This window comes from Balaenoptera ricei, chromosome 6, assembly GCF_028023285.1.
Source record: "Balaenoptera ricei isolate mBalRic1 chromosome 6, mBalRic1.hap2, whole genome shotgun sequence".
Classification (NCBI taxonomy): domain Eukaryota; kingdom Metazoa; phylum Chordata; class Mammalia; order Artiodactyla; family Balaenopteridae; genus Balaenoptera; species Balaenoptera ricei.
The window spans coordinates 86118838-86146614 of NC_082644.1; the positions used below are offsets into that span (position 1 = coordinate 86118838).

The window sequence follows — 27777 nt, forward strand, 5'->3', positions numbered from 1 at the left end:
TGCCCGCGGTTCCCCGCATCCGGTGCCCGCCCCCAAAGCCACCTTCCCTCCCACACAGCCCCAGCTGCCTGCCGTTAACCGCGACGGGGGCCTCTTCTGGGGAGGCCCAGGTTGGGGTCCTCAGAGGTCCAGGAACCCTGGGGCATTTGGGTTATTGTGTGTGTGTGGAGAGGCGGGTCCCCCTTCTCATTGGGACCACCAGGCTGGTCTCAGGCTCAAGGTTCCTTCTCTGTGGTTTTCTCTGGGACTCTAAGTAGGAAGGAGAGAAGTTTGGAAGTAAAAGCCTCAGCTTCCCCCCTTTTTTTTTTTTTTTTTCAAATCTCAGTAAGGTCTGTCAAGAGATCTACAGAGGCTGTAGGGGAAAATGGCCCAGACTTCAGGCTGTGGGTGATGGCCCTGGGGAAGGTAGGTCAGAGGGTGGGAAACTTGCAGACCGCAGGTGAGGGGAGTGGGGAGGCTCTGTGTGCAAATCCTGGGGATGTTCCAGCAGCAGCTGGGCTCCGGCCTCCACCCTAGCACCCACCCCTGCATCACTGATGCTGCGGCCCTTCTTGGCCCCTTTTTCCCAGGTAGACGCTCCCAGAAGTGCTCTGTGCAGAGTGCAGAGGTCACCGCCCCACCATGTGGGGCCTGTTGCAGGTGTGTGGCTTTCTAGGTGAAATCTAAACACTTTTTCAGAAGTTTTATTTAAAAACTTGGGCACATAACAGAGATGGCAGGATGGAGACTGGTATTCTGCCAGGGTTCTCAAGTCAGAGACCAGGCTTGGGTTTCTCAGGTCACTGAGTTCCAGGACCCTTCCAGCCTGTGGGCTCCTGAGGAGGATGCCCATCTGTGTCCTCTCAGACTCTTACCCCCTCCCCCCCCTGCCCACTTCTTGTGCGTGAGGAGACACTGAGGTGTCAGGGGTAGACTAAGAGGAAGCCAGAGGGGAGGATCTGGTTAAGCTCCGGAAGGAGGAGTGAGGACCTGGGAGTTTGGGGGTTGAGAGGAATAGATAGAGGGAAAAAACCGGTGGAGAGGGGGCCACTGCCTTTGCTTCCTCCACCCTCAAGAGACGGGGGGCCTGCCATTCCTCTGAGATGTCTCCCTCACAGCTCAGATAGGAAGTTCGGGGAGCATAACTCCTGTGACTGAGCAATGGCTGCCTGTCTTCAGGGGGTGGTTGGGAAACAGTCATGCCCCAGACAGGGTAGCAGTAACCCCGGCAACAGAGGAGGCGGGGGAGTTGTATGCCCCACTGTGCCAGGCCCTCTGTCTCAGCTGGGTGCAGGCTGGCTGTTGGCGTAGGCCTGGTCTGGAAAGGAAGCCCGGGCTCTGCGGGTCTGGGCACACACTGAGGCGTAGAGCTCCGGCTCGGGGCTCGAGGCCTGGGGCTTTGGCTCAGGGTCCAGCACCACCTCCGAGTACTTGATGGGGCTTCCAGGGCTGGGGATCCGGCCCTGAGGAGGCCGCAGCTGCAGGCTGGTATAGCACATCACCTCCTCTGCAGCCTGGAGATGCAAGGCTGTTAGAAGTTCACTGGACCCTTGAAAAATTCCCAACTACCTTCCCTCCCCTCTTCTTCAGCCACAACTGACTCACCCTGGCAGGGCCTCCAGGTGTTGGATCCTGTTGGTCTGGCCCCGGTTCTTGAGACAGCCGTCCTAGGACAGGGAACAGGAATCTGGTCACTTCTTGTTCCTCCCCCTGCACCCTGGCCACCGTGCCCCTACCCTCTGAAAGCTTCCTACCTGTCTGCAGATAATGCAGGTTCCCGTACAGAGGGACCTCTTCCGCAGACTCTCCAGGCCTGCAACACAGAGTTTAGGGGATGAGAGGGTACTTGTTGGTAAGGGGGAACTCTCGATCAACCCATCTCTGCTGCCCCCGACTCACCGTCCCTGTCCCGGATGGCTCCTGCTCCAGCCACTAGTCCACTGGAATAAGTGCACAGCCAGTGAGATGAGAAGCAGCAGCGTCACAACCCCTAAGAGGGCCCATAGTCCCCAGGCCTTGGTCACGGAGGGGATTCCTGTAGATGTGAGAGGATGGGGGGGGGAGTGTTACTGCCCAGCCTAACCCTCCAGGTCCCAGCAGGTGGGACATGGAGCCACGTGACCCCTCCCCCTGCCCCTGCCCCGCCCAGCTCACCAGGCACTAGCAGATCCGTGCAGTTGTCACTTCTGCTCAGACCTGATGGTGTGGAAGCCGAATTTGCAGCCATCCTGCCCTGAGCCAAGGGGTCAGCCTGATTTATGGCCCAACACAGCTGCGGCAGCCCCCTTTACTCCCACCCCTCCCTGGGCCTGGCCCCCACGTCTCAGCACCTCCAATACCGGTGGTGGCAAAGTTACTGGTTTCCGGGGAGGAAGGGGGCGGGGAGGGATGAGTGAAAGAACAAAGACACCACCCTGTGCCTGCACCTGCACCACCCAGCAGCTCCTGGGCTTCCGCCCCCACCCCCATCCCTCCCCTGTACCCTGTAGCAACTTCGGCCAGAGAAGAGGCAGGCCTGAGTTTACTGAGCCACTGGGCAGGTGAGCTCATGAAGACCCCAAGGCAGGCAGAAGTGGCATGAGGCGGGAGTGACAAGACAAGGAAGCCAGGCCTTAGGACGGAGATTGCTTTCTGCCACAGGCTGTATGCCTTTTCTCTCCAGCTCTGAGTCCCATGACAGAGAACAGAGAACGTATTCCTCAGTGAGCATGTTTTGAAGTGAAATGTGATGAGGAGGCCCCCTGGTACTTACAGTCCCACTACCCCCGAAGGCTGACCCGAGGGGCATGTGTTAAGGTGACCTTTGTCATTGTTATTATTATTGGTCTAATAGTTTGGGGGGTAGAGGAAGCTTGATTCCCTCCCCCTGGTCCACTTCATCCAAACTGTCCCTAGGAACTGTCAAGCTCAAAAGTTAGCTGATTCAGATCCTTCATAGTTCTTAACATGTACACCCTCAAATGTTTTACATCAAACATTGAAAAGGGTTTACTTCCCCAGATCTTGATTTTTCAATGTCCTTCACCAATAAAGGCAGTCAGGGTGTCATGGAGAAATGGTTGGCTCTGGGTCCACTCTCAGGAAAGAAGGAGAATGAAAGCTCATGTCTGACAGCAGTGATGTACTTGAAAACTAGTTAGGACCCAGAAGGATGCAGAGGCAGGGTGAAGGGCTCTACTGGCACATTGCAGCACACTTTGGACCTCAAAAAGGAGGATATTGGGTTATACACATTGGATGGAGGAAAAGAATTCATGAACCCAAGGGTACCTTTAAAAACACAGGAGCGGGAGTCAGGGAAGGAAAGGTCTTCTTTAGAGAAGATGCCAGCTGTGAAGTGTAGTTGTGCAGAATTAGAGAACCACCATCTGCCACCCACAATGCCATCACTGAGCCAGCAAGAATCCTCACTGGTGGTCAAAGCCTTTGTTAAGGAACAGGGTACCAGAGACAGACCACTTGTGATGATGACAGGGAAAGGGACCTTTATCATGGAGACATTCACAGACACCTCTTGAACCAAGTGCCCAAAGTGATGTTCTGTGTCCCTAATGGGATGCAGTGGGAGGAACTCTACATTGCCCATGTGATGTCCTGGACAAAAATGTTCAATGGGAATCAAATTATGGAGAAACAATTAGGCAAATCTAGAATGGGGGACACTCCACCAGACAAGTGACCTTAAGCTTTCCTAAAAGTCAATATCATGAAAGAGACGGGGAGGGACAGGAGCAGTGTTCTAGATTGAAGATGAGTGGGGGCTGATGGATGTTTTCATTGCCTTGGTGATGCTCGTGCTTTCATGCATTATACCTATGTCAGCAATCATGAAATTGTGCACCTTTGTTTGTACTTTATTGTTTGTCATTTATACCTCAATAGATGTATTTTTAAAAAGAGTCAGAATTTTTTTCTAGGTTAAAAAAGCCTGAAGCTAAATAACAGTGTATGAACATTGACTGAGATTTATATTTGGAAAATAAATTTAAAGATGGCTTTAAAAAAAAAAAAAAAAGTTAGCTGAATGAGAGAAACCTCTGCCCCAGATCTGTCCTGGGAAACAGCCCTGTGTTTGCACTTGTTCGCTTCAGGGAGCAGCAGAGTACCTGCCCTGCCCAGAAACAGCCCAACCACATGGGAGGCTGTTGATGTGGGAAGAGGGATTTTAAGTTCCAAATATAAACCTTAGACCAGAGGTCAGAGATCTGTTTTGTCTGGCCCATACAATGTTTTTTAAAAATTTAAAATCATTGCAGTGATGTGCCAAGGATGGGGATGGCAGGAGAGATCCTGCCCCTCCAGGCAATAAGAGGGTATTGTCTGTAGAGAATTTAAAAACAAAACTGACTAAAAATCAGTCTCCCTTTTATTATCACCAAGTTTCAGCAATTCTAAAAAATGTCAGTGATAAAATATTCCTTTCTCAAAAATATTTTGTAGCTCTACATTCTGAATTGTTGTAGTTACTGATGAGTTTTAATACTACTATATAAGCTTCAAATTAGCACATTTATATTACTTATCCTTTAGAAGTTTTCTAATCTACGACTTCCCTGGCCGTCCAGTGGTTAAGACTCCATGCTTCCACCGCAGGGGATGAGGGTTCCATCCCTGGTCAGGGGAATTAAGATCCTTCGTGCGGTGTGGCGCGGCCAGGAAAAAAAAAAAGAAAACTATTTTAATCTACATGGAAGTTAATCTGTAGAACGCCCAGTTATACAACTGGCTCCTGACACAAACAGGTTCATCTACATGTGTTTATAGCCAGAATTAGTTCTTAACAATTTGGAGTTGTTCTTTGGTTTGGGCACAATTTCTGTCTCCTATGGTATTACACAGTCCTGCATTTAACCAGTAGATTTACAATGAACAATGGTAGCACAGTGATTAAAAAGTCAAATAAATTGACGTTGAGTTACTTTAATTCTGTCATTCTAGGTGACCACGTAGTTTTTATTTGTATTGAAAATTTCTGGAATTTACTGACAAATGGAATTTTTATGAATCTTTGCCAAACATCCTTATGTTTAAGACTTTCTTTTCCTATTTGTATGTCTGTTGCTTCATGTGAAAGAAACTTTTTTGAAATGAAAATTAGTAAAAGACATTCTTTAATCAACTACGTGGAGATTGACAAATCTAGCTATATTCTCTATTAAATAGGAATATGCAAAAATTACTTTTGACGAATTTGAAGAAGCTAACTTTAAAAAAGAAATTAGAGTTATCCATTACTCAGACAGGTTAAATGTAGGTGTAAGTTTTTTGCCCCTTTCTCAAAAAATACCGTAATGTAACTAAGAAATATTAACCCATTACCCTTTCTTGTTCTGTAATGTATATTTAATTTTAACTATTTTTTTATATTGTCAAGTTTGTATCTACAGAGTTCAATAAAAGAAATAATTCACTGTTTGAATTTCTGGCCCTTATTATTATTAGTTTCTTTTCTGGACCCTATTATTTGTTTCATTTCCTGATTATTACTGAAAATAATTTTGTCATATAGAAGAGGAGACTTTTTAAAAATCTCTCAGGTGTCAAATATGCGAAGTCTGCCACTGATTCCTCGTCAACATTTAAAAACTGGAGATTTCCAAATTTTGAAATCCCTATTTGTTGATCTATTGGAAAAAAATCAGAAGAGCTGGCGATAGTGGGCCCAAATTCCCTAAAGGCAACAATCAGCTGGGGCCCATTTATCCTATTACACCTGGCCTGAACCACTTATTTACATTGATTATGTCACCTGGCTTAGAGTCGAGGTTTGGACTACTCTGCTCTGCAGCCCAGGCTGCCTTTGGGTGGTCGGCTAGTCAAATAGGGGAGGCAGGATTCTAGCCCAGGCAGAGATCAAATTTTATCGTGTTACCATGCTACACAATAAATGGTGGCTATTACAGTCACTTGCCAGATGGAAAGGGCGGGGAAGAGGAAGCCGTTGCACTAAATGATACAGTGATGTATTAGGCCACAGGCGGAACACGTAGTTCAGGGGTGTAGCTTGCTACTTTCTAAAAGGTACAAAAGCAGCCGCGCTGAGAATGAGCCCCGTGTGGTTGGTGCGCGCGGAGGCGCACTGCCTGCGTAACTATAGAAGTAGACGGATGACACCCCCAGCAACACGCCGCTCAGCTCCCCCAACAGCTGCGGGATCGCTTCTTAGCGGGCTTATCCGTGAGAAGCAGGAAAGGTCTACGTGCCCGCGCACGTGGCACTCTCTGCCCGAGGTCCGGGGACTTTCCCCTAGGCACAAGTAAGGAACTAGTCCCCCGTTCGTAGCCTAGGAAACAGGCCTTCAGCACGAGCTTACGCTATAAGAGGCGCGCTCTAACCTTTTATAGCTCCATGGGGAAATTTATTTCTCGGTTAGGGTGAGGAAATTGGTGGCGTAGCAAATAAAAACCACTTCCAGTTATAATCTTCTAAGACTGTACGCTTCTGGAGACATTCTGGCTAACAGAATACCTATACAGAAGTAAGAAATGAACTAATTTCTTAAATGAACTAAGCTGGACCCACAGTGCTATGCAAATACGGCCTGACCCCGCCCACACACTAGGTGGGCGTGACCTTCCTGGGAAGCCCGGAGCTGAACGGGCTCGGGAGCGCTCGGGTGCGTCCGACCTACGCCGGCGCCGTCCCGGTTCTCGCGGTGTCGGCCTGCAATGGCGAGCGTGGTGTCGCTCGTGGGTTCGCTGGGGCTGCTTCTTGTGTCTGCGCTGCCCGAGGTGCTCGGAGACCGCCCCAGCCCCGACCGCCGGGCACACTCAGGTACCAGCGAGGGCAGCTGGAGGGAGGCTGGGACTGCCCACAGGCCCCCAGGCCCCAGCTGTACTGACCGCTTCTGCCCTCCTCCTCAGGGGACGCCGCCCAGGTCGGCCCTGGGGCCACGGAAACCCGGCGGCGGCAGCCGCCGCCGCCGCCGCCCAAGAACCAGCGCGAGCGGGCCTGGGCCGGGGCGCTGCCCTTGGGGGCGCTGTACACCGCAGCCGCCGTGGCTTTTGTGCTGTACAAGTGCTTACAGGTGCGGGACGACCAGGGGTGGGGATGCCCCGAGCTTGAATCTCCCACGGGGGCGCTATGGTACCAAGAAGAAGACACATTTTCCCGTCAGTCTGTAAAATGACAAGAGTTCCTTGGCTTTCTAAGATTATGGGGTTATTTTGAGCATTCAGCGTGGTAGTGGCTGTGAAGGACCCTTGGTAAATTGTAAATAAATAATGATCATCACATTTAATCCTCCCAACAATCCAGTGAAGAGGTTTAGTCACTTGCTCAAGACCACCCAGAGCTAGTAACTGGTGGAGCTGGGATTTGAACCCAGCAAATGTCCATACTACAGTAAGTGTAGTTCCCGGTGAGATTCCAACCTTGGCACGAGCAGTTGATTACTGTAGCCAAAGTGCTTTTGGAGTTCGAGGTAACAAGCAGTCTCAAATTCTCCTTGGGAAGGAGGCCCTGCAATGTGAACTGACAGTATATTGTGGTTGATTGAAACTGTTGAAATAGAAAGTAGTACCTCCCAGGGCTCTCCCTTAAGCCCTGGCCCTATCACTTACTTGCATTGGAAAATAGAGGGCTGAGCCAATTTGGAAATGATATGAAACTAGGAGGGATGGCTAATCGTGATCCAAAATAGACTTGACAGGCTAGAATGAGGGACTGAATTTAATGATGAAATTTTACAAGGAGAGATAATAAATTCTATTCTTGGACCCAAGTATAGTCTGAAAGAAACATAATTTGGCAGCAGTTTATTAGTTGACAAAGTTCAGTTTTGTGATGTGATAACCCACTTCCCAAATCAATGCTAGGAACGAGGTATTGTGCTTTATCTTCTGATCAGAACACTCCTGGAGAATTTTACTCTCTTGAGGGCACTGTTTTAAGAGCAGTACATGCTCTTAAAACAAACCAGAGTAAAGCAACCAAAGAAAACCGTGTCAAATGAGCACTGACTGCAAAAGACTGGCACTATTAAACCAGAGAAGACAGGGGGTATGACCAATTTCTTCAAATTCCTGAGGGGCTATCACGTTGAAAAGATTTGATTTTGGAAGGCTCTGATCAGTACCATGAAAAGAAGATACGCGCAGGACAGTTTCTGGCTTTGTGTATAAACTAACAACCAGAACGTTATCAAACTGATGACAGCTGCTCCTTCCTGGAGGTGTTTCAGTAGACTAAACAACCATGTGTGGGGCGTACTGACATGTTGCTTCCTGTCCTGGGTGAGGAGCTGGACTAGATGTGATTGTGATTCTCTGAGGTAAAACCCCGCTAGCTTTGTCTACCTGAAATTGTCCTCCTCCTCTTTCTGGCTTTGGAGACTGAGGTTATTTATTTACTTATTTTTTTATAAATTTATTTATTTTATTTTTGGCTGCATTGGGTCTTCGTTACTGCACGTGGGCTTTCTCTGGTTGCGGCAAGCGGGGGCTGCTCTTTGTTGTGGTGCGCGGGCTTCTCACTGTGGTGGCTTCTTGTTGCAGAGGACAGGCTCTAGGTGCCCAGCCTTCAGTAGTTGTGGCACGTGGGCTCAGTAGTTGTGGCTCACGGGCTCCAGAGTGCAGGCTCAGTAGTTGTGGCGCACGGGCTTAGTTGCTCCGCGGCATGTGAGATCTTCCCGGACCAGGGCTCGAACCCATGTCCCCTGCACTGGCAGGCGGATTCCTAACCACTGCGCCACCAGGGAAGCCCCAGGACTGAGGTTATTGAGAACCTCGTTGCCCTTGCCTTTTTCCACAGCAAGGGAAAGATGAGGCTACTTTTCTCCAAGAGGAGGCAGGCAAGAAGGATTCACTGCAGTCAGGTGGGTTTTGCAGAAGTCTGTACTTGGGGGGGATTAAGGGACAGCAGAAGGTAGGTAACCATTGCTCTCCTTTTCTCCCATACCCCCAGAGCAACAGCTGGCCCAGCTGACACAACAGCTGGCCCAGACAGAACAACACCTGAACAGTCTGATGGCCCAGCTGGAGCCCCTTTTTGAGCGGTAAGGAGAGCAATGACCCTGTGGCCAGGGGAACTTGTGGTAGGTGGGAGAGGTGGGCACAGAGATTGGGCAGCCTCTGAGTGGACATATCTGCAGTGTGACTACCCTGGCTGGAGCCCAGCAGGAGCTTTTGCACATGAAGCTACAGGCCATCCACCAGCTGCTACAAGAGAGCAAACCAAACAAGGGTGTGGAGGTTCCAGAACCAGGTACAGGGTTGGGAGGTGAGAGTCTGGTGGAGGTAGAGACAAAGCCTCTGAAACTGGAACGTGCCTGATCTTCCTCTTCACAGAGGCCAGCACACCCTTTCCTGAGGACTTACGTATAGAGGAGGACGAGGAAGAGGCTGGTGACAGTCAGGCCTGGGAGGAGCCCCTAAACTGGAGCACAGGGACGAGGAAGCTAGCTACTCCCAGGGAAATGGAGCAGGGGCTAAGGAGAAGATGCCGGAAGGCTGCAGCAAAGGGCCCCAGTCACCGCCCCCACCGGGAAGGAGGGACAACAGCTGACAGTTTAGTAAAACAGAGTCTGTTTTTGTGACTGGATGCTCCTGTGTGCTTTTTCCATTCCAGCTGGTCACACACACACACACACACACACACACACACACACACACCCATACTAGGTGCCTGAAAACAACCGGGCCTTCTTGAAAAGCTTCCCTTATTAGGACATAAAGAGGCTGTCTTCCAGTGCAGGAGCTGAGAAGACAGAGGGAGCTCCAGTCCTTCTCTTTGTATTCCTGAGGCCACCGTCATGCCAGCCTTCAGGGCACAAAAATCCCTTTTCTCATATTGCATAGCTGAGTGAGATAAAAAGGCTTCTCCAAAAAAGAAAAAACTTTACTAAAATCCTGTGGGAAAATAAATTATAGAAACTACATACAACATAAAAATAGCTGGTTCAGCTGAGGTTCAGTTGGGTCAGGTTTGGTGTCCTGATTCTTAAGAGCTGGTCAAATGACATGGCGTGTCTCCGTCTCACGCAAACACAGAATGACCCTTCTCAAACCATGAAGAGTCTGTGTTTTGTTAGTACTGAAGAAGATTCCTTTGTACTTCCGACTCTGACCTCTCCCTGAGGTATCCTGGACTTGAATTTGTAAGATTCCTCTAGTTCTTCTGGCTGCTGTGGAGAGAAGACAGTTCAGGCACTGGCATGAGCACGCTATTCTGACAAAACCACCCAGGGTGTTGGATGGGGGAGTGGGGTGAGGTGGGGGTGAGCTCCAGACGTGAGAGAGGCTCCAGACTGCTGCCTCCAGCTCGTGGGCCTCACCACAGCACTCTTCCTGAGGGACAGTAGCTTACCTGCTGGCCAAAGTCAGACTGTGGTGCCAGTGCGACAGCTCCTCCTGGTCTGTGGACATAAGCAGTAGCTTCTCGTGGGGAAAGGACAGCTAGGGAGAGACCACCTCTTAGCACATGGCTCAGAAAGGTCCAGCCTTAAGCTAAAGGCCCTGCTGTTTCCACTGAGGTAATTTAGGGCTGAAGTGAGAACCAGCTATGAACCCCAAGCCCTACTATGCTCTCAATGTAGGTGGCTCAGTTCCTGTGAGGGGGGCCCAGGCCTAGGAGATGAATGGTGCACAGGCACTTGAGGTATATTTTGGGCCTCTCCTACCTCACCTAGGGCTCTCGCCTGTTACTTACGCTGAGCAGTCCACCACAGGGGCCTCCTGAGTGGCCAAAGACCCTGTGGAGTTGACACTCGGCCATAGGGTAGAGGGCCTGGCAAGCAAAGGTGCCACTCTGCAGCAGATGCAGTGGGGGTCGAGGCTTGGCCATGAGGAGTGCATCAGAGAAGAGGAAGAACATTCGGGGCCGAGGCTCCCCTCGGGGAGGCACCACCAGCAGCCAACCCTGGCGTAGGAACCAGCGACCTGGGGGATGGGAGAGCTGTTATTCTGATGCAGCTTCAGGACCATGATGCACGGAATAGAAGGAAAGGGAGGCTGAGGAAATGGGGGGTTATGTGCTGGCAAAAGAGAGGATGGGGGGGTGGGAAAAGGGCAGTTTGAGGATTGAGGGGAAGCACACAGACTACCTGAGACAAGCCCCTTTGCCTGCCGTCCACTGAGCAGAGCCTGGACACGCTGGAGGTGCTGGTCATTCTTCTGTTTCTGACTGATGGTGTGGACTCTCTGGGCAGTCTCACTTATCCGCCGGGCAGCCCCTGCAATAACATTCCATGCCCCACTCCCAGCACAACTTTGACTTTGGGTGAATGGTGGTGGTGAAAGACAGGCTATTCCAGAGAGGACCAGGGTCAGAGTCCAACTTCTTGAAGAGTATGCAGGGCAATAGGAACATTGTATACAAGTCATTGGAAGACAGGGGCATATCAGACATTGTTGGAGGTCAGAACCAGCAATGGATACAAGAGAAGCAGTCTCCAAGGACTGCTGTGGAGGAGCAAAAACATACTTGTGAGCTGTTCATGGTCAGGGCTGTTGGGACCTGTGTTTTCAGCCAAAGCAATGGCAAGATTCTCATACCTGGAATTAGACAGTTGGAAGTTATGAGGGGAAGTAGAGCTGGGCAGAGTTTCCTCTGCCTGACACACAGATCACCCCCTATACAAACTTCAGTTGCAAAGCCAGGAAAGACCTGCTTGTGGCTATTTTATCCCCCTCTTTCATCTGAGACTCAGAACCTGGGTTCACACCACATGGCCCTCTTCCATTCCACATTGAAGAGTCAGAGGGGCAGACTGACCAAGGTTCAGGAGGCCAGATCCCAAGGTGAAAGTTAATCAACTTAAGGAGGATGCTACAGACAACTGACTGTAAGTTCTTAACTCATCCACAGGGACAAATTCTAAGCTAGGCGAGCCTTTCATCTCCAGAAACCCTGTCGCTATCCTTATTACAGGCCCCTCACTTCAGTGTATTGTGTTCCACAATCCCAGCTAAGGGCCTGAGGCTGCACAGCCCGGGTACTCCAGTGGGTTCACATTTACTCTTGCAAAAAGTTTTTGGGAGCAATTTGTCACAGGAGAGACACAGTGGGACAGATCCCATGGAATCCCACAAAGCTGAGAGCAGCAATCATACAGACTCAGAATTCTAAGAGAAGTTGGCTGAGTCAGGGTGAGTTCACTCACTGCTGGAGCCTCTGCAGAGGCAGAGGGAGCAGGTCCTGGAGCTGAAGGCCCCCAAACTCAGGGCGACCTTCCTGAAGTCGCACAAACCTCCGGAAACGTTTGTTCTTCTTTAATTGCTCCTAGAGTGACGGGGAAAGGGTTGGCAGCAGGGAGAGAAGCCTCTCCTACTACTGTATTCTTCGGTGTACACATCCCCAGCCCTCAGGAAGCTGTGTGCTCCTGAAAGAACCCCGTCTCCCTACAGGGAACTTAGTACAGAGCTGGGCACCCACAGGGCTCTATAAACGCAGGAACAGTGTGAATGAAGTTTGGGTCTCCAGATGAAGAGGCAATGTATGGAGGAAGAGGGGAAGGAGGACTTGAGGTCATCTTCAGGTTACCTGCAGGGTGGTCCGGGACCTCTCAGCGTTGGCAGCAAATTGGGTGTAGAGCTCCAGGTGGGGGCAGAAGCCCTCCAGCCCCTGTCCCCAGCGCCCTCCTTCGAGGTAGGGAAGCAGCTCTCTGCGTAGGTCAGGACAATAAAAGAGCAGCCCAAGAACTACTCAAGCACCACCTCTTTTAATTCTCCTACCCCTGCCCCGGAGGTAGTGCTATTACGCCATTTTACCGGTGGAGAACTGGGGCAGAGTAAGGCACTGGGCCAAGACCACAAGTGAGGTAACTGGCAGACTCCGAATGTGAACCGGGGTCGCTCCGACTCTGAGCTCCGTGCACTGCCAGAGGCCAGAGCTCTCCCTCCTTCTCCTTTCCCACGCCCCTTCTACTCACTGGCTGGCGCCGTAAATGAGCTCCCAGGGCCCAAACAGGGCCTGGCGCTCTGGTGGTCGCAGGGTGCCCTTGGCTCTCAGAATCCCCACGAAGTACTGCGGAAGGAGAGAATACCGGTATGCAGTCCGCAGAAACGTGAAGCCAGTGCCAAGGCGCCGCTAGAAACTCTGTTGTAAGTCGGCCTGAGCTACCTACGTGCAGGCGTCCAGGTCAGGACCCACGATACCCCAGTCAGGGTCACCGACCTCGTAGGGGCCCTCCCACACCCTGGGGTTCCCGCCCCTACGGGAGGGTGTGCGGGCCCCGCACCGTGGCCACCAGCCCCAGCTGTTCCTGGTAGCGCCGCTCGGTCTCCAGCAGCTCCCGGGCAGTGCAGGCGCGTTTCCGCTCCCAACGGGCACGCTGCTCTTGCACCGGGCACCGTGCGCTGGGGCCCGGGCTCTCCATGCCGGACTGAGGGGTCGACACTTGCAGCCGCAGCCCGCCGGAGATTCAAATTCCAACGGCTCCGGGGCGGGGCCGTGGGGGCGGGGCCTTGGAGAGGAGCGCGCCCTCTGGCGCCTGGAGGCTGCGCGCAGGACGGAGCGTGCGCAGCTGCCAGCTGAACCGCATCAGGTCACCGCCAGGGCGGCGCTGCCGGTGTGCGGCGCCTTCCGGGGCAGGGCAGGTTGGGGCAAGCGGGTGGCCCTCCTTTGAGTAGCACTAAGTTGGGGCAGCAGCGTGGACTTTGAGTCAGGAGAGTTGGGGGTTTAGACACTGGCAGGGTCACAGTGTCCCACCTGTAGAATTAAGATTCTGTCCTGGGCCCATGCCAAACACCGGGGTCCAGTTGTCCCCAATGCTTTCATGACTAGGAATCCTCACGGGTCACCAGGTTTTGAATATTTTGGCCCCCGGAAGAGTTGATAGGTTTTAAGTCACTAACTCGCTTTCTCTTTCCATACTGATCCAAAACCTGATAGCCAGTTAGCTTCCGGTCAGCAAGTGTCAATAACTAACATGGTGGGTCGGAATTGCTGTAATTCTGGCCAAAAGCTTAGAGTTGATGAGTCTGTGTTACCTAGTCAGAGATAAAATGTACCAGATTTTCTTTACTTAGTTAGGTCTTTTTGAAAACTGGCAATAGCCCTGGAGGGTAAATTAGCAGTGCCATTTTGTCAGTATGCATGAGATATCTTAAAATGTGCCTACTCTTCTAACCCAGCAATTCCACTTCTAGGAATGCATCCTAAAAAATAGATATGTGGACAAAAATATATGTACTAGGATGAGTGGCAAGGTGTTGTAACAACAGAAAACTGGAAATCACTTAAATGCCCAATGGTAGAGAATTGGCTGGGAAAATTATGGTACAGCCATTAGAAGAATAATATGAAAGCATTAATGATGTAAAAAAGCTATCAATATGGGAAAACACATAGTATATTGCCGAGAGAAAAAAAGCAGGCCATAAAACTGTGTACAATATGATCTTATTTAGGTAGGATAACATATCTATGACTGGAAGGATAAACAATCAAAAGGTGATTGTGGCTTTTATCTCTGGGTGATGGGATCAAAGATAATTCATTCAACAAATATTTATTAAGCACCTAATCTGTTCCAGGCACTGGACCACTGAGGGGGTAAATGGGATAAATAGGGTGATTTTTTAAATTCCCTTATACTTTTCTGCTTTTCCCAAGTTTTCTGCTTGAGCATGCATGCATTACTTTGTAATTAGAAAAAAAAGTGCTATTAAAAAGCAAAATGTTAGAAACTTTAGACCCTATTCCTACCACTGAGGACTCTTAAGAATCTGGGCCCGAAGCCAAGAGCCAGGGTATTGTCAGGATTCTGAGGTCGCCTCTAGCTCTCTGACATTCTAAGTATTCTGAGGATGGAGAAATGCTGGACTTAATCAGGGAAAAACTTGAAGGGCTCGATGGAGGCAAGAGAGAGTTTGGGTCAGACTGTACCTTGGATGGGTCACGGGAACTGGTGATGCCACATAGGTGGAGGACTGGTTACACTGTCTCAGGTGAATGTGGGACAGTCCAAACTAAGAGCTCAAGGGTGGAAGGGGGCAGATAATCTCATGATAATTGGTATCACCATGAGCCCAGGTAATGGGAACAGAGCACACTCCCAGGGCGCAGTCAGTGATGGGTGTGTTTGGGCATCCTGGCAGTGTGTGAATGTGCTCTAGGTGGATGGAAGAGGAGAGGGGAGTAGAGCCTGCTGTGAGCTCAGGTTGGGAAATCACTCAGCTTTGAGGAAGAAGAGGGCAGAGCTGAGTAAGACACAGTGAGGACACTCGGAGACAACTCATTCCCTGGGGACCAAGGGTCCCACAGAGCAAGTCAGGCACACCATACTCTGCCCGCCTCTCTCCCCTAAAGCCAAAGGAAAGAGGGGCCAGGGAAGACGGTTAAGAATCCGCCTGCCAATGCAGGGGACATGGGTTCGAGCCCTGGTCTGGGAAGATCCCACATGCCGTGGAGCAACTAAGCCCATGTGCCACAACTACTGAGCCTGTGCTTTAGAGCCCGCGAGCCACAACTACTGAAGCCCGTGCACCTAGAGCCTGTGTTCCACAACAAGAGAAGCCACCGCAATAAGAAGCCCTCGTATTGCAGCGAAGAGTAGCCCCCGCTCAATGCGATTAGAGAAAGCCCGCGCACAGCAGCAAAGACCCAATGCAGCCATAAATAAATAAATAAATTTTAAGAAATAAATTTAAAAAATTAAAAAAAATTTGGGGGGTGGTGGAAGTCCCTGGCAGTCCAGTGGTTAGGACTCGGCGCTTTCACTGCTGGGGGCCCAGGTTCAGTCCCTGGTCAGGGAACTAAGATCCCTCAATCCCCATAGCTCAGCCAAAAAAAAATTTTTTTTTCTCTGTCCTTTAATTACCCTCAACCTCTGCTTTCAACTCACTGGCTGCTGGAGAAGCCCTAGGGATGCTTTGAACAATAATTACCAATCATTCTACAAAAATTAAATGCCTCTCACTCACCAGGTCTTATGCTAGGCATGGAGATGAAATGGGGGACAAGAGAAATGTGACCCCTGCCCTTATGAATGCTTTTAATCCAGCATGACACACATGGTAAGGAGTCACCATAAAGTGAGATACACGTTACAAAGGAAATACAGGCTTCTATGCATGCAGGAGTGAAGGGACTGACCCTAGCCTAGGAGTCAGGGAGGCTTCTCAGAGGAAGGGACATGTGAACTGAAGGATGCCAGGAGGATAAACAAAACATAACCTGGCTAGGCAGGGCCGGCAATGTGGGTGCGGTGGACAGAGAGACAAATAGCATGGACAAAGGCTTGGAGATAAAACACACATGCACACGCATGCAGTGCATTCAAGGAACTGCTAGAAGTTTAGTAAGACTAGAGCACAGATGGCAAAGGAAAAGTGTGATGAGAAAGGAGACTGGAGAGGTAGACACAGGCCAAACCATAGAGGGAATTTATATCAGTAAGACTGTGTCACAAGTAATCGTAAATCAAAGTGGCTAAACAATAAGATAATTTATCGGCTCATGCAACTGAAAAGTCCAGATATGGGGTGGGGGGGGGGGGACTTGGGTTAGCTTAATCCAGCAGCTCAGTCAAATCACCAAGGACTGCTTTCTACCATTCCACTCTGCCTTCCATGGTTTTATCTTCATCTTAAGGCTGGCTTCCATTGGGGTTACAAGGTGGCTGCCCACAGTTCCAGAGGCTGTGTGTTTCCTTATCCATGTCTGGACAAAGTGAAAGTGAGTTCCATCAGTTATCAGATACTTGAGAGATACAGAGAGCTTCACTCTGACTGGACCCACCTAGGTTGCAAACCCATCAAGGAGAACAGGGCAATTGCAGCCTTCTGAAGGCCATGTCAAGTAGTACTATGGACTTTATCCTAAGGGCAATGGGAAACATTCAAGGGTCTTAAATAGGGAGTGAGATTATATGTGCATTTTAGAGAGATCACCCTGGCTAGCTGGACTCATCAAGACCCATTAGGAGGCAGGTGCAGTTACCCAGGTAAGAGGTGATGGAATTGTGGACTAGGATGAAAAATGAGGATGAAAAGTTTAGAAGGTAGAATCCATAGTGCTTGATGACTTAATGTCAGACGTGAAGGAAAAGATGAAAGATGGCACCAGGTTTCTGGCTCAGACCTCTTGGTGGAGTATGGAAGAAGAGGTTTGGGGACAAATAAATTCCGCTAGAGGCCTGTTGAATTTGAGATACTTGTGGGACATCCAAGTGGGGATATCCATTTGGCAGGTGGTTATAGATCGACATGGGGGAGAGTCCAACCTGGGGATACTTGGCTGTCATCAAGTATAGAAGCCATGGGAGTAGATGAAACTGCCTACAAAGGACATGAAGAGGGATATGGGCAGAAGCCATGAGGGTCCCCAACACAAGCTCATTCCTTCTCATCCCGTGCACCCACTTCAGTTCCAAAGTGGCTGATGGTGTAGTGGGCTAAATGGTGGCCCCCATAAAGATGTGTCCATGTCCTAACCCCTAGGACCTGTGAATGTGACCTTATTTGGAAAAAGGGTCTTTGCAGATGTAGTTAAATTAAGAATCTTAAGATCATCCTGGATTATCCTGGTGGGCCCTAAATCCAATGATAAGTGTTCCTATAAGAGACATCCAGTAGAAGACATAAGGACAAGAGAAGGCCATGTGAAGTCAGAAGCAGAGACTGAAGTTATGCAGCCACAAGCCAAGGAATGCCTGGAGCCACCAGAAGCTAGAAGAGGCCTTAGAGCCTTCAGAAGGAACAGGGCCCTGCCAACACCTTAATTTCAGACTTCTAGCCTCCAGAACTGTGAAAGAATAAATCTCTGTTGTTTTATGCCACCCAGTTTGTGTTAATTTGTTACAGCAGTCCTAGGAAAATAATACTGATGGTGAGCTGGGCCAGAACTACAGGTAAGTCCCCAGGGCCCCAGAAGGGCTGTGATTTGTCTTTGCTTCCAATCCATGTCTGGGGAATAGGAGGCTCTTTTTCCTCCTACTTCACCAGCAAATAGCTCCCTCCTCTGCAGCCCTGGGATAAGCAGAGACATGGCCCTCGATGTCTTAAGACACAGACCCTAATGACCAAAAACTTGGCCTTAAACAACCACAGAGAGGTTGTGTGTTAGCCTGGGGTGGGGGGAGGGGGGTGTCCTAGTCAATCAGTCCTGAGTACACTCTGTCCCAACCTGGAGAGACTCAGGAAACAAAACTCTGGGAGCTCAAACCTGTTTTAGGGTTTGGCAGACTCCCAGTTGCAAAAGCACGATCTTGGGTCAGAGTCCACATTCCCCACCCAGACCAGAGACACAGTCACATACAGAGATAGAGAGCTCAAGAAAGAGACAGCACAATGGAGAATGGCACTTGGGAAATTAGGGAGCTGTAACACAGAGAGAGCTGTACCTAGATGCAATCTGGACTCTGAAATACTGAGAAAAAGCAGCGGAGATGGAGGGGAGACATGTGGACACATAGAAGTGCCAAGGAGAATTGTACAAGGAGACCCTGATGGAGATCTAAAAAGGAAAAAGGTGGAAACATTCAAAACGTTTGGAAAGAGGGAATATGAAATAAAACTAAGATTGGTGTTGGAGAAAGTTCTAGACATACAGACTCCAGACTTCAGTTAGCATGGTGTTTCTGTCCTCCATGCTTCCCATGACCTCCTCCACCTCAACTAGATTAGTCGTTACCACATTCTGTCTTGTCCAGGCCCATCCAATTTAGATAGTACCATGTACTTTCCATGTGTCTGGGTCCAACCAAGGTTCTGACAACACAGCTGACTAAGACAATGAGCTGACCATCAGGAGTGCACACTGGATCAGATTGCCATGGATGGCTCTTAATTTAGCTCCAGAAATGGCAACCTAGATCGTTAGGCTGACTACCTCCTAAGAAGACTGCTTGTTCAACCATACAAGTTTTGGCATACAGTATGACAGTCACTCTGACAAGGCAGACAGTTTGGGGTGCTGTAGAAATGTGATGTCCTGCTCCTGGAACAATTGTGGTTTGACACACACAGGCCATTGACAATGGGCTCCCTGAGGGCAGGGAAGGCTTTTAGTTTGGTTTTTCTCAAGCCCTGTCTCAGTGATCTGCAGAGAGAAAAATGATCAATAATAAAAGACTACTGAACAAAAGACAGGCTCAATCAATCAAATACTGGACCCTGCCCTTATGGACCTCAAGGCTATTAAAGCAGATATAATGTCATAAATCACCTTAATATGAATTGGATGCTAGACAAGGTTTTTAGTGAGGGCAAAGAACTGTGGTGGTTCAGAGGCACCAGAAATCTCTTCCTGTGGTGTAGAGTTGGTCAAGCAAGACCTCCTAGAAGAGATGGCCTTGGAGCTGAGTCTTTTTTTTTCTTATTATTTAATTTTTATTTTATATTGGAGTATAGTTGAGTTACAATGTTGTGTTAGTTTCAGGGGTACAGCAAAGTGACTCAGTTATACATATACATATATCCATTCTTTTTCAGATTCTTTTCCCATATAGGGTATTACAGAATATTGAGTAGAGTTCCCTGTGCTATATAGTAGGTCCTTGTTGGTTATCTATTTTATATATAGTAGTGTGTATAGGTTAATCCCAAACTCCTAATTTACCCCTCACCTTCACCTTCCCCTTTGTAACCATAAATTTGTTTTCTAGTCTGTGAGTCTGTTTCTGTTTTGTAAATAAGTTCGTTAGTATCATTTTTTTTTAATTCCACATATAAGTGATATCATATGATATTTGTCTTTCTCCGTCTGACTTACTTCACTTACTATGATAATCTCTAGGTCTATCCATGTTGCTGCAAATGGCATTATTTCATTCCTTTTTAATGGCTGAGTAATATTCCACTGTATATATGGACCACATCTTCTTTATCCATTCCTCTGTCGATGGACATTTAGGTTGCTTCCATGTCTTGGCTATTGTAAATAGTGCTGCAATGAACATTGGGGTGCATGTATCTTTTCAAATTATGGTTTTCTCCAGATATATGCCCAGGAGTGGGATTGCTGGATCATATAGTAGTTCTATTTTTAGTTTTCTAAGGAACCTCCATACTATTCTCCATAGTGGTTGTATGAGCTGAGTCTTGAATAATAGAAGGGATTTAGACAGAGGAGATAGTAAAACTGTTTAACATGTTAGTGGGTGCATTCGTGCACAAGTACTGACCTATCAGAGTGGAAACTGGTTGGGGCATTCAAGTGGTGTCCTGGAGCCCCTGCTGTGTCAAGCATTACTTCTTTAGTGAGTTCATAAGGTCAGGACGGTCCCTAGGGAGGAGTGGGGTAGCAGGAGCACCCTGGAGTTAGGGGCTAGTTACAAACCAGATTATAAATATTTCAATATATTTAATTAACCTATACAACCATACTGGTGTATGTACCTACTGAATGTTAGCCCCAGATAAGAATCTCCTGAGATGGCCTTACTCTCTTCTGGTTTGTTGAAGCCATAGGGGCCTTATTAGAATGTGAGCTGTAGAACAGCAGAGGCTGTTCTCCAGTTCAATGCTGCATCCCTAGGGTCTAGAACAGTGCCTGGAGGACTGGAGGAAGCTTACCAAATGTTAAGTGAATAGGCAGACTGGGAATCCCAGCCCATTGTTGGGGTCCTCTCACTATTCATCTCCTTGCACCCACTTTCCCCCTCCAATCTGTGCTCCACACTACCCTTCAACATAACCTAGAATGAGATTTGGATTCTGTCATTCTTCTGCTCAAAATATTTGGTGCCTCCCTTTTGCCCAGAATGCCATTTTCCCCATTTTTTTTTAAACCAATTGAACTGCTACTTTTTTAAGCCCTGATCAAATTTTGCCTACTTCTGTATTACTTTCTGAGGCAGAATTTATCTCTCTCCCCCAAATATTATGATAATTTTTGCCCTCACTCACAAGAGAGCGAGCTCCTCAGGACAGGGACTGTGTCTTATTCATTTCCATACATCTAGTCCATTAGCCCAGTGCCTGACATACGGTAGATGCTAAATAAAGAGAAGAGTGAAAGGCATTCCCAGCAGTGAGAACTAAATGAACAAAGGTGGTCAAAGGTTTGGGTAAAAAATGAATAGTTTAATTTGGCTAGGGTATGAGGGAGAGTGGTAGGAGAAAAGATGGAAAAGTCTCTTTGGTAAGATTTTGAAGGGACTTGGAAGTCAACTAGAGGGAGAAGATGGGCAGATAGAAGATACTTGGGTAGAGTGTGGAAAGCCAATGAAGGTTTTTGAGCAAAGGTGTAATATGATGAATAATACGTTCAGTTTAAACCTATCAGACTCTCTCATAAATATATACAGTTTTCCATTCATTCTCAAATTCGCCTCCCACCTACCCATCCATCCACCCTCCCACCCCCAGACTCCCCCAGCAGCTTGCCCTACCCCTTCACCTGCTCCCTGGCTGGGCCAGGGGTGTATATATGGGCTGCTTCCCCTCTCAGTCAGAGGACGTGGGGGCCCCAGCTGCCTGGGACTGGGAAGCAGGCCAGGGTTAGCTGAGGTTGGCTGGCGAGCAGCCGGGCAGTGCCAGGGAGAACCTGTATAGTGCCAGGTGGTGCCTTGGGTTCCAGGCTGAGCCCATGACCCTGATAACCTTCTGCCTGCGCACATACCTGCCGCTCACTCCACCCCATGCCCACTTTGCTATCAGGGAGGGGGCACAGGGCCAGACAGACCTGCAGGGCTTTGGCTCCATCTCTACAAAAGGGCCTTCTGTGAGCCAGTCTACTCCCCTCTAGGCTTGCTCCTCCCCCATCCAGCTCCTGTTTCTGATGCACGTACAGCCCGTACACACCGTGTCCCGGGACACCCCACAGTCAGCCGCATGGCTTCCCTGTGCCCCAGCCCCTGGCTCCCTCTGTTGATCCCGGCCCCTGCCCCAGGCCCCGCTGTCCAATTGCTGTTGTTACTGCTCCTCCTGGTGCCTGCCCATCCCCAGAGCCTGCTCAGGATGCAGGAGGCTCCCACCACAGGAGGAGATTCATCTGGGGAAGACGATCCACTGGGTGAGGAGGACCTGCCCAGTGAAGAGGATATACCTGGAGAGGAGGACCCACCTGGAGAGTTGGATCCACCTGGAATGAAGACTGAAGCAGGAGAAGAGGATTCTCTGAAGTTAGAGGATCTACCTACTGTTGAGACTCCCAGGGATACTCAAGGCCCCCAGAATAATGCCCACAGAGACAAAAAAGGTAAGTGGTCATCAGCTCTGCAAATCTAGGCTCCAGGAGGTTGATGCTTCCCCTCATTAAACCCAACCCAGGTAGGGATTATTCAGGGAAGGAGAGGAGCCTGTACTCTGACGGTAGTTTTTCCCAACCCCAGGGGCTCCCATGCCACTAGCCCTTTACCCCCTTTCAGAGCTAGATGGGGAGACAAAAAGGGGCACAGATGGGGAGACCAAAAGGGGCACAGATGGAGAGAGGTAAGCAGGAAGAGATGGGAAAGAAGAAAGGGGGAGGCTGGAGAGGAGAAAAATAGGAATGTGGAGAGAAAACAAAGGTGGAGAGAAGTAAGAGTATGAGGGGAGAGAAGAGGAAGGATGGGGGTGTACCAGAGGAACAGCAGGAAGAGCTTGTAGAAATCACCTCATCTTCAGTCTACAGATGAGGAAACTGAGACCTAGGACTAAGGAAACAGCAGGTAGGGGAACCTGGTATCTTGACTCTCAAGCCAGGAACTGGAAAACGAGCTGGAGACCAGAAAGGGAACAGGATGAGTGGGGAGGAGGGATGAGTAAGGGAGAAAAAGGTCTACTGATTTGGGCCTGGGAACTGAGGCCTCCACCCATTTTACAGACCCTAAGACAGTGGTCGCAAACTGGTATCTCCGGGGCCAGTAGGATCTTTGTGTGGCCCATCAAGCTGTGGCGTTTTATTTGGCTGCCATCTATAGTGCTTTACACCTGGCCTGCTTCAGGCATTTCTGTTACCTGCTACGCTTCTGTAAGACATCTGAGTTTGTGAACCTCTGCTAGTGAAGGAGACCCACCTCCTTTTGGCTGCTGGGGAGGGACTGGGCTCAAAGATCAGCCTCTTCATTCTTCTCATTTATGCAGGGGATGACCACAGTCACTGGCGTTATGGAGGTGAGACACCCACCCCCTGCACAGACCCAATCTGGGCACCCAGCTCTGCTGATGCCCGCACCCCGCGCCCTCTTCCCCCGCATCCACGTCTGCCAGTCCCTGACACCACCCGCTGCCTCTCTCCCTCCACATCCCTTATTTCTATCTCCCGTTCGGATGCCTCCTGACTCGACCCCATCACTTTTTCTACTCAGCTTCCCTAAAAGTTCCTGATCTTGTCATCAAACTTCCTGTACATACTCTCCCACTCCAGGCGCTCCGCCATGGCCCCAGGTGTCCCCCGCCTGCGCTGGCCGTTTTCAATCCCCGGTAGATATCCGTCCAGAGCTCACCGCGTTTTGCCCAGCCCTGCGACCCCTGGAACTCCTTGGCTTTGCGCTCCCGCCACAACCAGAACTGCGCCTGCGCAACAATGGCCACACCGGTGAGGCGGTCTCGGGGCGGAGCCTCGGGGAAGGGGCGGAGGCTATCTGGGGATGAGGGACTGTGCCTGGGAGTTAGGCTCGCGCTCTCCGGAGGGAGGGGCGGGCCCGGCTCACCTGCCTCTCACCACGCAGTGCAGCTGAGTCTGCCTCCCGGGCTGGAGATGGCCCTGGGTCCCGGGCAGGAGTACCGGGCCCTGCAGTTGCATCTGCACTGGGGGGCTGCGGGTCGCCCGGGCTCGGAGCACACGGTTGGCGGTCACCGTTTCCCTGCCGAGGTGAGCGCGCAGCTGTCCGCGGAGGGTCGAAGTGGGGCGCGGGGTAGGGGATCTCGCCCACTCCTACCGTGTCCTCTCCAGATCCATGTGGTTCACCTCAGCACGGCATTTGCCAAAGTTGACGAGGCCTTGGGGCGCCCGGGGGGCTTGGCCGTGCTGGCCGCCTTTCTGCAGGTACCAGCCCTGGACGCCCCCCACCCCTGCTTCCCCAGCCCTCGGGCTCAGAGTAGCTTGCCCCAGAGACCCCACCCCGCACCTGGCTATCATCTTCATTTACTCATTAGTTCTTTCATTAACACCCACTGTGAGCTGGGCCCCAACAAAAGATTCCGAAACTGTGGATCCTTGTCTCCCCACAGCCAGTGAGGGAGGCTGACAGGATAGACATATACACAGGACGCAGAGTGAACAAGGTAGTCAGGGAAGGCCTCACAGAGGAGGTGAAACTTGAAGCCTTCACTAGTGGGAAAGAAAAGGAGTTATTCCATGCAGAGCGAACGGTACATGTAAAGACTCAGAATATGGCCCATTCGGGGAATGGCAGATGCAGTAGAATGGACATCAGGAAGAGTCATTTCTCTAATACTCTTATAACCCCTAATTTCCCCTTTGCGAAATGCAATATTGTCTAGAGAAGCATTTAGTGACCTCTTTGGACCTGTACTGATCAAGAGTACATACACAATGATTAGAGGAGGCCAGTAGGTTGGAGGGATGGTGAGACACCTGTGGATGGTGAAACACCTGTTAGGCTCACTCCCTCCCTGTTAGGCTCACTCCCTCCCTGTTAGGCTCACTCCCTCCCTGACTCATTAAAGCCAGCCTCACAGCACAAAGTTCAGAGAAGCACCTTGGAAATACCATGTCCTGGCTCCAAAACTCAAACACATGAATTATTAAGGTGAATGCAGAGGTAACATGAATACAAAGGTTACTGGGGTTTTCTGTGGTGGGGACACAGAATGTGTGTGGAGTTAATGATGAGTGAGATTAGAAAAGTAAGTAGAGCCCATCATTGAGAACCTTGTATCCTGGTAAAGTGACCCACCATCCTCCTCTTCCTCCAGTTTGCCATTGAAAACTAGTCTGCCTAGTTATGTCAGTTTGCAAAGTAGGAGTATATCGACCTTGAGTAATAACACATGAAATATTGTGTTCCCCCAGCGTTCTCAGAGCTGGGAACTGGGGGAGGACTATGGGAACCCACCTCACCTTCAGGCCTCCAGCCATGACCCTAAATACATGTATGAATCCATCTTGCACTATCATCTCCTAGGAAGGCCCCGAAGAAAACAGCGCCTACGAGGAGTTGCTGTCACATTTGGGAGAAATCGCCGAGGAAGGTCAGTTTGTTGGTTTGGCAACTACCCTTGATACCCTTGTTCATAAAGAACCGCCCTTGGGGAGCCTCAGGTCTGAGGATGGAGAAGGGCTCCCTCCCACAGAGAGGGGTTGAAATGTGAACTGGCCTACTGTGACCTTGATAATAACTATGAAGCCGAACACAGGCAAACAGGCAAAGGCAAACTGCTGGCCACAGGCTTTATGTTTAAAAACCAAACAGAAACTAAGATAAGACAAAAACCAAATAAGACCAAAAAAATAGTGTTTGGAACTTAAGGGGTTGAGTCTGGAGAGCTAAAATTTTTCTGAGAGCTGTCTATTACTCCTTCATAAGCATCAAATATTTTAAATTTGTAAATACTTTTGTTGGAAATCTTTCTTTCCTTCTCAGTCACTCTAGGTCATTTTAAACCTCACTTGCCCAACTGGACCTTAAGTTTTGCTAAACTAGAAAGAACTGTGTTTTTTTGAGTTTTGTGTCTGTTTTTAAAGTTATAGGTATTTATTTACAAGTTATTCAACTCATTTTCTCTTTTGATTTACTCTGGGCTTAAATCTGCATTCCAGCATGTTATCACAGTGTGCAAAGTAAGAGTGAAGACTCAGAGGGAGGGCCAGGGGAGCAATTCTCTCACTCTGTGAGCCCCAAAGCCTTTTACTTTCTTCTGAGTCATGTCTTGTTGTGCTGAGTTATGGGAAGGGATACACCTAGTGAAGAAGTGTCATGTCTTGTTGTGCTGAGTTATGGGAAGGGATACACCTAGTGAAGAAGTGTCATGTCTTGTTGTGCTGAGTTATGGGAAGGGATATACCTAGTGAAGAAGTGGTTTCAGGGAGTTGAGTCAGCTTGGCTTCTGGGAGATAAAAATGTATTCCTGTACCCCAAAGCTTTGTTGTGTGTAATGGCGGGGGAGGCGGTCAATCTATGTGGGACTCCAGCACAGGTCCTCTCCACAGACTCTGAGACTTGGGTCCCAGGACTGGATGTATCTGCACTGCTGCCCTCTGACCTCAGCCTCTACTTCCGATATGAGGGGTCTCTCACCACACCCCCCTGTGCCCAGGGAGTCATCTGGACTGTGTTCAACCAGACAGTAAAGCTGAGTGCTAAGCAGGTGGGGCTGGGGTGTGGTGGTGACAGAGGGGATGAGGGGGAAAGGGTTGTAGGTGGAGGTGAGAAAGAGGAGGCATAAAGAGATGAAGCGGCCGTGTGGGGGATGAGGGGGACGTGGACAGTGGGTTCCTGAGGTCCTGGCTGTAAGCCTGTGACCCTTTTGCTTCTGTGTCATGAGCCCACCCCCACTGTCTGCTGACCTCCCTAGCTCCACACCCTCTCTGACTCCCTGTGGGGACCTGATGACTCTCGGCTACAGCTGAACTTCCGAGCTACACAGCCTTTGAATGGGCGAATAATTGAGGCCTCCTTCCCTGCTGGAGTGGACAGCAGCCCTGGGACCACTGAGCCAGGTGCAGCTTTGTCTACTGATGTCATGCCCCCTGCCCCCAGCCACAGGTCCCTCATCCTCCCCATGTGTCCTCATTTGTCTGTCACTGGTGATCACAACCCCTGGCTCTAATGTCTCCTTTTTCTCCTCAGTCCACCTGAATTCCTGTCTCGCTGCTGGTGAGTCTGTGCCCCTCCGCTAGTTCCTGAGGCTGGGGGCATCCCTTGGCGCCGCTCAGCCTCAGGGGCTAGTCAGGACCACCACTGCTACCTCTCTATTTCTGCAGAACACACTCCAACCCCAATAGGATAGCATCAAATCAAGGCAGGGGGCTTCCCCTGTTGTCCCCAGTGCAAGAGTTGGTCAGAATGAAGCTCCAGAAGTCTCCTTGCATCCTCCTTCCCAAACAACCTCTTTCATTTTGTTTTTAGAGAGGAAAAAAGTGCTTATCTTACCCCTCCTTGTGTATCCACCCCCATCCCTTTGCTGGCCTCTGCTGGATTCAGAGACGCTGGGGGCAGCTGGAGAACTTGGGGCAGGGGTGGGGGACAGGTGGAAGAGGCTCTGAGAGAACCCACAGACTCCTCTTCACTTCCTGAGGCAGTTTCTCTCCTCCTCCCTCCAGGAGACATCCTGGCCCTGGTTTTTGGCCTTCTCTTTGCTGTTACCGGCATCGCCTTCCTTGTGCAAATGAGAAGGCAGCAAAGGTATTTTACTAACCCTCTCCCTTAGGCCCAGCCCCTGCTCCCCAAGTGGAGTCCAGAACAGCTTCATGCAAATTGCATGCAAATGAGCTCATCCTTGGTGAGATTTCTGATTAGGGTTCCCTGTTGTGTAGACACCCAAGTGGGACCAAAGGAAGTGTCAGCTACCACCCGGCAGAGGTCACGGAGACTGTTGCCTAGAGGTCTGCAACTTGGAGAATGTGCAGAGAAGCTGGCCAGAGGAATCTGAGGGGGAGCTGGAGACTTTGTCCTGCCCATTACACTACTTCCTTTTAAACCTCCAAAGATATTTTTTTTTAAATAAATATTTCTAATAAAATCTGTGGAAGGCATATCCTTGTTCCCCAAATCACAGGATGGTGTATTCATTTCCTATTGCTGCTGTAACAAATTACCACAAACAGTGGTAACGGAAATTTATTCTCTTAAGAGTTCTAGAGGTCAGATGTTCAAAATGAATCTTATGGGCTAAAGTCAAGGTGTTGGCAGAGCTGGTTCCTTCTGGACACTCCTGAGGAGAGGATATTTTCTTGCCTTTTTCAGCTTCTAGAAGCCAAGCATTCCTTGGCTTGTGGCCCCTTCCTTGCATCACTCCAATCTCTTGC

At 49.8% G+C, this 27777-nt stretch overlaps 4 protein-coding genes across 7 annotated transcripts; 2 read left to right on the forward strand and 2 right to left on the reverse strand.

Moving 5' to 3' along the window:
- Window positions 1-1065: 1065 nt before the first annotated feature.
- On the reverse strand, window positions 1066-2221 carry SIT1 (signaling threshold regulating transmembrane adaptor 1). Its single transcript, XM_059926481.1, has 5 exons — window positions 2134-2221; window positions 1879-2014; window positions 1734-1792; window positions 1585-1646; window positions 1066-1493 (listed from the first exon to the last, which is right to left on the reverse strand). The coding sequence occupies exons 1-5, from the start codon at window positions 2204-2206 to the stop codon at window positions 1260-1262; spliced, it is 564 nt and encodes a 187-aa protein (XP_059782464.1). The 5' UTR covers window positions 2207-2221; the 3' UTR covers window positions 1066-1259.
- Window positions 2222-6552: 4331 nt separating this feature from the next.
- CCDC107 (coiled-coil domain containing 107) lies at window positions 6553-9519 on the forward strand. The gene is made up of 6 exons (XM_059925023.1): window positions 6553-6753; window positions 6843-7006; window positions 8731-8794; window positions 8884-8974; window positions 9071-9183; window positions 9267-9519. Exons 1-6 carry the CDS (start codon window positions 6648-6650, stop codon window positions 9512-9514), a joined length of 786 nt encoding a protein of 261 aa, XP_059781006.1. The 5' UTR covers window positions 6553-6647; the 3' UTR covers window positions 9515-9519.
- Window positions 9520-9819: 300 nt separating this feature from the next.
- Window positions 9820-13363, reverse strand: ARHGEF39 (Rho guanine nucleotide exchange factor 39). The gene is made up of 9 exons (XM_059925024.1): window positions 13157-13363; window positions 12848-12942; window positions 12460-12580; window positions 12080-12198; window positions 11401-11471; window positions 11021-11149; window positions 10627-10856; window positions 10285-10373; window positions 9820-10102 (listed from the first exon to the last, which is right to left on the reverse strand). The coding sequence occupies exons 1-9, from the start codon at window positions 13292-13294 to the stop codon at window positions 10087-10089; spliced, it is 1008 nt and encodes a 335-aa protein (XP_059781007.1). The 5' UTR covers window positions 13295-13363; the 3' UTR covers window positions 9820-10086.
- A 3051-nt stretch (window positions 13364-16414) lies between these two features.
- CA9 (carbonic anhydrase 9) lies at window positions 16415-27491 on the forward strand. 4 transcript variants are annotated; one of them, XM_059925022.1, is made up of 12 exons: window positions 16415-17770; window positions 21810-22062; window positions 22929-22958; window positions 23212-23382; window positions 23516-23658; window positions 23740-23832; window positions 24935-25001; window positions 25960-26117; window positions 26325-26469; window positions 26600-26626; window positions 27073-27154; window positions 27286-27491. In XM_059925022.1, the coding sequence occupies exons 2-12, from the start codon at window positions 21822-21824 to the stop codon at window positions 27350-27352; spliced, it is 1224 nt and encodes a 407-aa protein (XP_059781005.1). In that variant the 5' UTR covers window positions 16415-17770; window positions 21810-21821; the 3' UTR covers window positions 27353-27491. The 4 variants fall into 4 exon arrangements, with proteins under 4 accessions (XP_059781005.1, XP_059781003.1, XP_059781002.1 ...); XM_059925019.1 differs by lacking the exon at window positions 16415-17770 and having other exon boundaries at window positions 19642-22062; XM_059925020.1 differs by lacking the exons at window positions 16415-17770; window positions 26600-26626 and having other exon boundaries at window positions 19640-22062.
- Window positions 27492-27777: the final 286 nt, after the last annotated feature.

Bases quoted from the DNA above. Each gene is read 5' to 3' on its own strand.
- SIT1 (XM_059926481.1), bottom strand. From the start codon at position 2,206: ATGGCTGCAAATTCGGCTTCCACACCATCAGGTCTGAGCAGAAGTGAC. The intron at 2,015-2,133 runs GTGAGCTGGGCG...TCACATCTACAG, and splicing joins CACGGATCTGCTAGTGCCTG to GAATCCCCTCCGTGACCAAG. The intron at 1,793-1,878 runs GTGAGTCGGGGG...TCTGTGTTGCAG, and splicing joins AGCCATCCGGGACAGGGACG to GCCTGGAGAGTCTGCGGAAG.
- CCDC107 (XM_059925023.1), top strand. From the start codon at position 6,648: ATGGCGAGCGTGGTGTCGCTCGTGGGTTCGCTGGGGCTGCTTCTTGTG. The intron at 8,795-8,883 runs GTGGGTTTTGCA...CCATACCCCCAG, and splicing joins GAAGGATTCACTGCAGTCAG to AGCAACAGCTGGCCCAGCTG. The intron at 8,975-9,070 runs GTAAGGAGAGCA...ACATATCTGCAG, and splicing joins CTGGAGCCCCTTTTTGAGCG to TGTGACTACCCTGGCTGGAG.
- ARHGEF39 (XM_059925024.1), bottom strand. From the start codon at position 13,294: ATGGAGAGCCCGGGCCCCAGCGCACGGTGCCCGGTGCAAGAGCAGCGT. The intron at 12,581-12,847 runs GTGAGTAGAAGG...TGACCTACGCAG, and splicing joins CTCATTTACGGCGCCAGCCA to AGAGCTGCTTCCCTACCTCG. The intron at 11,472-12,079 runs GTGAGTGAACTC...GTCTAATTCCAG, and splicing joins CCTCTGCAGAGGCTCCAGCA to GTATGAGAATCTTGCCATTG.
- CA9 (XM_059925019.1), top strand. From the start codon at position 21,696: ATGGCTTCCCTGTGCCCCAGCCCCTGGCTCCCTCTGTTGATCCCGGCC. The intron at 23,383-23,515 runs GTGAGGCGGTCT...CTCACCACGCAG, and splicing joins GCGCAACAATGGCCACACCG to TGCAGCTGAGTCTGCCTCCC. The intron at 25,002-25,959 runs GTCAGTTTGTTG...TCCTCTCCACAG, and splicing joins GGGAGAAATCGCCGAGGAAG to ACTCTGAGACTTGGGTCCCA.